The sequence below is a fragment of the Gouania willdenowi genome, chromosome 22 (genome assembly GCF_900634775.1).
Source record: "Gouania willdenowi chromosome 22, fGouWil2.1, whole genome shotgun sequence".
NCBI classification, from domain to species: Eukaryota; Metazoa; Chordata; class Actinopteri; order Blenniiformes; family Gobiesocidae; genus Gouania; species Gouania willdenowi.
This window is the reverse complement of record NC_041065.1, coordinates 1074063-1084796: the sequence shown is the minus strand read 5'-3', so window position 1 is coordinate 1084796 and position 10734 is coordinate 1074063. Positions and strand designations below refer to the sequence as shown.

General features: G+C 36.4%; 1 protein-coding gene across 1 annotated transcript; it reads right to left on the bottom strand.

Annotated features, from left to right (window-relative positions):
• Nucleotides 1-419: 419 nt before the first annotated feature.
• On the bottom strand, nucleotides 420-9405 carry odc1 (ornithine decarboxylase 1). The gene is made up of 11 exons (XM_028438596.1): nucleotides 9248-9405; nucleotides 7762-7903; nucleotides 7432-7569; nucleotides 6826-6999; nucleotides 6555-6727; nucleotides 6255-6471; nucleotides 6085-6168; nucleotides 5515-5677; nucleotides 4861-4973; nucleotides 4068-4282; nucleotides 420-1155 (listed from the first exon to the last, which is right to left on the bottom strand). Exons 3-11 carry the CDS (start codon nucleotides 7531-7533, stop codon nucleotides 1017-1019), a joined length of 1380 nt encoding a protein of 459 aa, XP_028294397.1. The 5' UTR covers nucleotides 7534-7569; nucleotides 7762-7903; nucleotides 9248-9405; the 3' UTR covers nucleotides 420-1016.
• Between the last annotated feature and the right edge of the window lie 1329 nt (nucleotides 9406-10734).

The following is a 10734-nucleotide window of genomic DNA, read 5'->3' as shown; positions in this document are numbered from 1 at the left end:
CTTCCAATAGGAGGAAGTACACTTAGTCCTTTTCTTTATTAGATAATAATAGAGAATAGGCAGCCAGCTTCGGAGACAAGGTAGAGGGAGAATTCTTGTTTGAGTAAGACAGTTTTAGATCCCCTGCCGTCATAAAGTCCCGCTGGCTAAAGACAACTATGAATTTTAAAATCCACTTTAAAAGTGACAGAAAGCCTTGGTAACTTCATAACTCGGTAAAGTTGTGAAGAAATGTAATTATAGCACTCATACATGCTTGAGACATTATAAAGTGCATTATTTTTCTGTAATAAAAAAAAAAAAATGATCACAAGGTATTAGTCTCAGATCCAATTGCAACATATTTAATATTTACATTTATAACTATAAACAAGTCGTGTACGTAAACACATTCATTTCATAAATGACAAAACAATAACTTCTTGCCAGATGCTTTATTTAAAAAAAAAACCAAAAAACAAAAACATCAGTTTCCATAGGAACACATAGTGTCACTGCAATCCCATCTCCCCTTCTAGGGGTCAGCCTATGAACTGCATCTCTACACAGTGAAACATACAGGGAACCAATGAGGAGGAGGAGAGGTAACAGCCTACGTTGAGTCCCTGTGGGAGGGGCTTGTGGCTCTTTGTATGAAATGTATAATGTGAACAAGCATTGGACCCTCAATGACTATAGAAGCTAAACATCTTCATAAAGGACAAACATTTATACGTTCAGGTGTTTTTAACTCATTGAATACTTGATGGTTCTGTACAGAAAAGGGAATCATGGGAAACATTAACATAGCAGCCATTGTTGAGGAAATTAACCACCTGCTGGTGCGTCACTGGCTGCAGAATACACACACGCTCCAGAGGGATTCAGCCTCATTCATCAAGTTTCATCCCTAGGTTCTGTACAGAACTCATGTGCAAAGACGTGTTCTCCTGTCAAGTAACTGGCCTTTAAAATATCAAACAAACAGGAGAGGAAAATAAGAGTTAATGTAGTAGTAGAAGCAGGTGCTGGTTTATTTAGACTACACGTGTCTGGCACTGTTTGGAGGGCAGCTCTAAGCATGTTGATCTACTGCAACACGCCACCATCTCAAAGGCTGAGGTCATCTCTGCAGGGCTGGGCAGTCCTTTGATGTTGATCTCCTGCACATGTTGCCTGATCAAAGGAAAACACACAAACACAAGTTTAAATAAGTTTGAATAAGAATTATGATAAAAAACCAATAATTTAAAATGTACCAAAGGCTAACTGAACAAATACATTACAGAGTGCAGAGACCGTATTTTAAATATAAATATTACCAACATTCAGGTTCATTTAATCGTGGCAACCAAAATTATTACAATTAAAATTTGATTAATTGTGCTGCCCTATCAATCAATCTTTATTTGTATAGCGCCAAATCATAACCAATGGTATCTCAAGGCACTTTACAGTAGAGCAGTCTTAGGGACGGACTCTTCATTTTATGGATACACACATATGCATATATACGTATATACACATACATATGTATCCCACACCCAACATGAATTCATCATGGCGGCAAGGAAAGCCCTAATGGATATACTGTACGTATTTACTTTTATAAAATGACACATGTATATGAATATATGTAAAACTCCTTATAACCTTTTCACCTTTCCCATAACACGTATAACTTCATGTACATTTTGTTCCGCATATACTGTATATCAGTGTTAATTTTGTTGACGAAAATTTTTCGTCATAGTCTTCGTCAACGACATGTTTTGTCTGACGAATACGAAACGATAACTTAATAAAAACTACCGCACAGGGATAAAAACTTTGACGAAAGTTATTGATATTTTCGTTGATGAATAAAAACGAGACAAAAAGACCTGTGCCATCAACATCCAATCAGAGGAACTGTTAGTATCGCAAGGCGGGAGAAACACAGACGTCCAATCAGAGGACGATGTCTTGCATAGGCAAGCTTCAGCGTTTCCTTGTGTCTGCAATGGAAGTATGAAAATGTCGACTGCAGGTAGAAAAAGAAGAGCCGACATATGGACACACTTTAAATATGATGTGAACCAAAACAAGACGTTGTGTACACCGCGTGGAGCAACTATTAGCGGTAAAAACACAACAAACTTGAAGCGACATTTGCAGACAAGTCACCCTGAAATACACTCAAAGGTAAGCATGTCATAATTATGTTTAGCTTTTTGTTGCTACATTAGAGTTACGTTTGTAGAGCTATATTGCCCATTACTGTGGTATGGTAATTAAAGCCTGAAACGTTTTAGACAATAAGTTGAATGCTTTTTCTTTTTTTCTTTTACCCGCTATTTTTCTAACAGTTGCAGAAGCGTCCAGATGACAGCGGGCCGCCGGGTGCAAAGAGGGCTAAAACTACTCAACAGAGTATTTCAACAGCATTTCAAAGTGTCTTAAAATACAAGAGTAACTCAAAAGAGCAGCTGCGTAAAGAGGAAGCAATAGCGAAATGGATAGGAAGGACAGGATTACCAGTCACTACTATTGAAGATGAGGACTTTATTCTAATGATGGAAACTATTGACAAAAAGATGACTATTCCAAAGAAAACCAAATTGGGTAACTTGATAGACAAACAGTACGAAGATGAAAAACAAAAATTTAGGGGGAGACTGGCTGCTGCTCGGAGGATATCTGTAGGAATTGACTTGTGGACAAAAAAAGGACTGACTGCTTCATTCCTGGCCATTAGTTCATGCTATTTTTGCATTGAACAAAATAAACCAGAGCACATTTTGTTGGCTCTTGAACAGGTAGCCCATCCACACACTGCACAGTCAATCAAAGCTTGTGTGGATAAATCTCTGCAAGAATGGGATATACCAACTGAGAAGATCATCGCAGTGATAACAGACAATGGGAGCAATATGGTGGAGACCTCACTAGAGGCAAGTGCAACAGAGCAAGGAGCACATTCCTTAAAATGAATCAAGCAAATAAAAAGGGACATTAACTATACTTGTATTGCAACAACATGCACTATTTCATTCTAAAAACGTAGTAAAATGATTTTGTTTTTGAGTGTTTAAAAGGCTGTCTGCCATGCCAGTAGATTGTTTTTTTTCTGCCCTGATGGTTGTTGTTTAGTAGTTAGGGGAAAATATTGTTAGAGACTGCACTTAATGCATACGACTACTTTTTTTTCATAAAATCTTGAATATGTGTTCTTTCTTCATTATTAGTTTTAAATACTTGATGGAATTATATTTTTATATTTTGTTTCCTTTGAATGTATTTATATTTGAAGATTTTTGTTGAAATACTTCAAATTAATTTGCAGAATTGTATTATTTTTAGTTCAATTAATTTAATTAATTATCCAGGGAGTGAAGGCCTGCTGACAGTATAGCACATGCACTTTTCTTTAAATGTTTTTCCAAGGGTGAAAATATATACTACATATGGCAGTTAATTCAGTTTTTTTGTGTCAAGATTGTCCAAATATTTTTTTATGAACAAATGTTTTTTTTTCAAGGAGCACTGTTCCTTTATTTCATACAGAGGAAAGCCAAGTTGATTAAAATTGTTTTCATATAAGTAAAACCTTTGAATTAAAAATTAAGTATGAACAGAAAGACACATTGTAGACATAGAAACATGTACACTATTTCCGTCAACTATAACATTATGATATTTAGTCGACTAAAACTAATAGAATCAACATGACTAAAACTAAACAACCATTTAGTCAAAAGACTATGACTAAAACTAAATGAAATTTTGCTGTCAAAATTAACACTGCTGTATATAGAGAAACTATTTTTATTTAATTCTATTGCACATCACAAATGTTGCCATTTTTAACATCTAATATTTGTGTGAGTACATTGTTCTATGTCACATGCTTTGGCAATGTAAACTGGTCTTTGATGGTTTTAATCTAATTAAATGTTATTCAAGCACCAATATCAAAAACAAGTGATATCTGATATGTTTATTAAAGTGTTAAATTACATTTTACAAAAAAGTTTAACTTTTGCTTCTACAAAAAACTCAGATTCTGTAAAATTCTTATAGTTGTATGATTGGTGCCGCCCACTCACCAAACATGGCGGGACATGACGTAGTGCATGTCTGGTCTCTGGAAGCCGTTGAAGGTGGAGGAGGCAGCCACAGTGTAAGCCCCCATGTTCTCAAACACCAACCAGTCCCCCACCTGCAGGTCTGGGAGGTCACACTGCTCCACGATGCGGTCCAAACCGTCACATGTTGGACCCCAGATACTGCAGGGGTACATGGTCTCATCTGGTTTGGGTTTCTGTTGGAGGATAGAGGATGAAAGCATTGGTCATTGCAATTTATTTTCATAAAACATACTGATAACTTTTATAGATATGGTCATTTTAAAAAAAGAAATTAGGAACTGAATTGAATCAGAATTTGTTGTAAAAGCAAAAGTTAAAACTTTTGAAAAAACATATCGCTAATTCTTGATATTTCTCATTGAAGTACAGTAAGTTACTATTTATTTAATATCACAAGTTTAAAAAATGAAATCAATTGTATTTCATACCATTTTGTACTTGTAAAGGTGACATTTGTAATTATTGATGTTGCATTGTTTAGTTTTGGGAAATATCGTTTTGTGACATGCAAATCGTGAATTGTATCATATCGTCAGATTCATGTAATCACACCCTTAAAGCCGACTCAAGTCAGAAGTTTGAAACCATCTTATAAATATTCATGTAAAATTTGAAAAATCAATACTTGATCAAAATTAAATGGTGATTAATTAAAAACCTTATTAATCGAAATTGAATGGATTCAGGAAATTGGCCATGATCCCCAGCTCTGGTCATTGGTCGATCAATGTGTATCAACATGTTTGTTTACCTTGTGCAGTATTGGTAAACAGTGGGCGTGGTCATATAGTATACAGTTGAAGGATCCATAGACTCCGTCGTTAACGTAGTACATCAGAGTGCGATCACTAGTGCCTTCATCCTCTGAAAGAACATGAATGATTATTATTATTTTACTGCTGAGATTCATATTTATTAGTGAATGTAAAGATTAATCATGAGGAAGTTAAAAATCAATTCAAAGGTGTCAAGGTTCACATTGATACTCTGAAATTGAACTACTGTACTTTAAACAACAGAGGGCGCCATCTATTTAAACTCAGGACTCACCACCGTGTTTTAAATCAGAAGTGTGGAAGCATTTTGGCTTCAAGACAAAATGAAAAATGAAAGCCATAGTTTTTTAAATTATATTAATTCTTTGATATGAGATTTGTTTTAAAGTCCAATGGTTAAGGCACAAAATACATTTTCAGTTGCAGTGTTAAAAAGAAAAGAATTATTATGTAGTTTAGCAGAGTTTACAGTCGAGACAGAATTTAAATGAATAAATAATACAAATGAAGAAGTCTATTCATTTCATTGTTCTGCATAGTTTATCAAGAGATTGTTTTGATAATGAAAGATAAAAGAAAACAGATTTCAGTCATCATCACAGGAGAATCGTATCGTGATAGATCATTACCATCAGAGGACGAGTCGTCATCCATCAGGACCTTCTTAGCGATGATGTTCACAACCAAAGTGTAAGCAGAGGCCACGTAGAAGCGTCCAGGCTCAGCGATAACCTTAACGCCAGCGTCAGGAGGAAAGTACTTATCTAGGGCTGTGTTGATGACCACTGTGATCTGGAACAAAACATTAATAAACACGTGCTTTTATTCAACAACAGAGAAGAAAACTGACTTTGCTTTGTTTAAAAACATACCCTATTTTACGGCTATTGGTCATATTACAATAATTTAATAATTTTAGCAGCATTGTCACAAAGGGCGCACCCTATTGGCTGATGAGGGTGCCTAAAAAAGACATTTATTACCAGTATTTGGTTTTTATTCTGCTGTTATTAAAGCTTTTCCTACATTATGTGAAGCTGGTTTTTGAACGTTCAGTGACTTTTACAGTCAGTTATGACTGTCTGGTAAATAGACAGAACACTGCACTGTATTGGCCACACCCTCAACTTTTAAGGAAATAAATGGCATCCATACGCCGAAATAAATATGGTATATGATTTTTTTCTTCAAACGCATACCTCTTCAAATTTAAGTTCTGCATCGTCTGAGCCAGGGAAGCCTCCTCCGATGTCCAGCAGGTCCATGTTGAAGTCCAGCTCCACCTAAACACAACAACACTTAGAGTTTCCAACAGAGGAAGAAGGTTTTCCCTAAAATAACAGCTGAAAGTGACGAGGTGCCACCTCACCCCCATGTCAAAGACGCAGCGAGCATCAGCGATAGCCTGGGAGTAGGTCTGAGGATCAGTGCAGCCACTGCCAACATGGAAGCTAACGCCAACCACATCCAGACCCAGATCCTTAGCTCGCTCCAGGAGACCCCGACAGGCTTTGAGCTGAGCTCCAAACTTCACACTCAGACGACACATGGCCTTTGAATCATCGGTAGCGATACGCAGCACCAACCTGGCAACAAAAACAATCATTTAAATGTCAGTCATTTAAAAAGCGTTAAACTTTGCTTTGTTTTAGAAATAACATAAACTCACTTGGCGTTTTCATGGCAGCGTGCCACTTTCATCAGCTCCACCTCACTGTCAAAGGTCATCATCTGGACTCCATGGGCTGATGCATATTTAATCTGAGACACCTGCTTACAGGGGTTAGCGTAGATGATTCTAGATGGATCCACCCCCAGAGACTGAACCAGTTGGATCTCAGTCTAACGAGAAGCAAAAACCTGATTAATGAATCTAATTTAAATCAACTTAGATACACGTAATCAATAATACTGGGAGTCATAATTAGCTCTAGGCCCACCTTGCTAGCACAGTCAAAGCCCGTTCCCAGAGAGGCTAGCGTAGCCACCACAGCCCTGCTGTCGTTACATTTGACAGCGTAGAATGGCGTGATGCGTGGCAGAGCGCGCACCCAGCGCAGATGTTTCTTCAGCACATCTCCCAAGTCACAGACGTAGAAGGCGTCCCTGTCATCCTGTACGACAACACAAAAACATCTGAGTTTACCACACACTGCAACGCTTTAAATCCATCAGTGCCACCATTAGTAGATCTATTAGAAACCCTTTCAGACTCTGGTTATTAAAGAAAGATGGCCGTCAGCTTCAGGCGAAATGGGAACCAGTGCTAAAAATATCTCTTGCCACGCCTTAAGTGAGGCTGCGTCTCAGTTTAATTTTAGAACAGCTGCATTCAAGAATTAAACTCATTACAACCTCTTCACCTTCAAGGATCCTCCACTGTTTTTACAGATGTGGCCCTAAATCTTCTAAATGTCCCAGTAGATCTAGTAGATCTATGTCTAATAAAAAACACTGACAGTTGTGACCCCAAAAAAAAAAAAAAAAAAAAAAAAAAATGTTACCCCAGGGGGGAATAGATGTATTCTCATGATCTGGAAGCTTACCGTCGATGAAGACTCATTGATCTTCTGCTCAACAATGTCCCGAGCAGAGAAACCCTCGTCCAGGAATGAAAACTCAAACTCAGAGGAGGCGTTGGTGTTCATGTTCACAGTGATCCTTTATGATCAGTAGATAGTGAACTGAAAAACATCCAGGAATAAAAAGTCAGAATAGAACTCCTTAGAGGGGAAATTTACATATTGGAGAAACAATAAAAGAGCAGACAGTAAAAATTTAAATATTTACAAACATAGGATAATAATAGTGTAAAAATCTGTTAAATGACATCATTCATAAATGAAAAGAAGCTGCAGATAGAAAAAGATGCTCACATAGAAGTGAAGGAGCTTTGAAAGCTGTGAGTCAGGTGTAGAGGATCCAAGGTGGTTCACCAGTGAAGTTAAAGCCTTTTAGATAAACCTCAAGGCCTGGGCCTGCAGAGTAGCCAGTGTGTGATGTCTTTGAGCAATATTTCTAGAAACAAAGAAATTAGTAAATACATCATTCTGAACTAGTTTAATTGCATTACACATTAAGGGAAAAGCTGTTCAAGTGGTTTAATGGATACATTTGCTATCATTCTAAAACAGTGGTTCCCAAAAAACACTTATTCTAAAATTAGTTTTTTTTTTTTTTATCATGTTTGGTTTTCTGTTACAAATACAGAGCAGTCTGTATGTATCATATACATACATGTTTTAATTTTTTTATTCTTTTTGGATTTCTAATTAATATTTTCATTGTCTTTTGATATAGATTTTTTAGTACTTTGGTTATACATTATATTTTCTTATATAGAAATATGCATTTTATCACCTGATTTTGTAAATGTTTATTTGTTAGCCTTTAATTCTAATTGTACTTTTATACAAGCATTCAGTCCCTGCACCTTTAGTGTTTAATCTTTAACGTGTGCTAAATAAATAAGGTAAAAATTTAATTAGTGACAAGTTATGCAGCTCAGTTATTTTTAAAATAATTAAAAACTAATGCACACAGAAATAATTTAATAATCTAATTTAAAAAAATAAAAATACGATTAGTCATAAAACATTACAATTAGCATTAAAAAAAAATTTAAGAACCCCAAAAAAATGTAAAAGTCATAAAGCACTACATAAAAGCCAGACAGAATAAATAAGGTTTAAGTTTTTGTTATTATTTTATTTTTTTATTTATTACTAGACATTCCAGACGACCCCACATTGGGTCCCGACCCCATGGTTGAAGAACGATGTTCTCAGAGAAGCAATTGCATCAACAGCTGATAACGGTTAAAGATGACATAACTCAGCACATCCATTCATAAAGGCCCAATAGGCCCCGCCTACATCACCCTAGAGCCAATCACAAAGCAGACTCGCCCACAGCGTAAATGATCTATATGAGAATCAACCAATCAGTGAAGGAGAAAGAGCGTCGACGTCTAAACACCGGTTCCGGTTTAAGAGCCGAGGCCACGCGGTGACTTAGCTTTTTACTTTACTAATTAATAAAATAAATATAAAATAAACTCTCTTACACAAAGAAATCCTTACGATGCGACACAATCCGCATGTTTTCGTGTTTTAATCATAAAATTAGTTAAATATATCCAAGATAGCTCTAGCAGTTAGCCATACGTGGCAACGTATACGTCCCCTTTGACACTCCTAAACTGTATATATTTATATATAATAGTAAAAGCACTTCAAACTGATTATATATTCAATGTGTTCGCCGGAAAAGATTAGATTAACACACAAGCAACAAAGCCACATTTCAGTGGTTTTAAGGCTTTTTGCGTCGTTACCAAAACAAAAAAGAGGCAATATTTACCTTAAAAAGCATTTACAAAGAGTGTGTCCATTAGACTCAACAGCTGAGATGAAAATAGCAGCAGATCCTCACAATGAAGCCGCTGCGTGTCCACGGTGTGCTCTGATCGGCCGGAACTGAAGTGGTGGCCGAGGATCCCACCCGGGCCCCTTTTATAGACAGCCCGCGTTACCACGGCAACCAGCCAGCTGGAACCGGCCGCGCATGCACAGAGGACCGGTTTGGACTTGTTACCTCTTCCAACATGGTGACACACACACACACACACACACACACACACACACACACACACACGCACACACACACGCACACACACACGCACACACACACGCACACACACACACACACACACACACACACACACACACACACACACACACACACACACACACAGACGCGGGAAAATAATGACAGGCTGTACTGTGCACTCATTTTCATTGACTTTATGAAAAAAATCACAAAAGTATATTTTTGTAAATAAACACATACTTGCAGAGATATAAATACTAAATAGTTCTGATAGATCTACTCAAGTAGAAATGCTGTTAATGGATTTTACTCAAGTACAGTTAAGTCATGAATAAAATACTCAAGTAAAAGTGAAAAGTAGCTCAATTAAATAATACTCAAAGTAAAAGTTACTGTACTTACTCCCATGTTTATTGTTGGTAATAAATCTTGGTACGGGTCCCTTACATAAACAGCTCATGTAGAAACTTAAAAAGGAAGAGACACAATTGAAACTTAATTTGTACAATTTGAAAAAAAGAAAAAAAAAAACACCAATGAATATAATTAAAAAATAAAATAAATGCTCAGGCTCTAAGTATAGATACATTTAAAAGTGCCATGTGAGTAACAACATAATAGGTAGAAACAACATGAACCATAGAAAGTGGCTGGAAGTTGATCAGAAATGGAAATTAAAAAATATTAATTTACTCAGTAATGGCTGGGTGTAGAAATGAAATGAAATACTACTTATTTTAAATCTTTCTTAAGTACAAGTAAAATGCTGATTTAGAAAAAAAAAGTACCCAATACAAGAGTACTCAGTGTAATCCATTACTTTCACCTCTGCAGTGCATACTTGTTTTTTTATGCCGTCCAACAAATAACAAAGCTTTGAAACAGACGTATCTAGAGTTAGATAGTTGTATCGTTGACAACAAAGAACAGTGACTTTGGTCTCAGTGTTGGCCACAAACATGTGATTGGATCAGATCTGAGTCACTTTATCAACATTAATGTCAGCATTTAAACCATTGGTTTGTCTGGCTTTGAGACCCACATTCTATACACACAGAAAACCACCACCAAAATAAAGCAACATTTTTCACATCTCAAATGTATTTAATGAAAACATGTTGCAGTTTCAACCTGGCATATAGTGCAAGATATCACACTGTACCAATACACAAAATTACTTTTTCAACTAAAAGTTGTAGTGCTAGTGAGGAAAATATTCATTTTAACACTCAACTATT

What these genes read in the sequence shown, in the direction of transcription:
- odc1 (XM_028438596.1), bottom strand. Translation starts at nt 7,533, where the DNA reads ATGAACACCAACGCCTCCTCTGAGTTTGAGTTTTCATTCCTGGACGAG. An exon ending in CGCTGCCATGAAAACGCCAA is followed by an intron (nt 6,472 to 6,554) that starts GTGAGTTTATGT and finishes TTTTGTTGCCAG; the next exon opens with GTTGGTGCTGCGTATCGCTA. An exon ending in GCTGCGTCTTTGACATGGGG is followed by an intron (nt 6,169 to 6,254) that starts GTGAGGTGGCAC and finishes TGTTGTGTTTAG; the next exon opens with GTGGAGCTGGACTTCAACAT.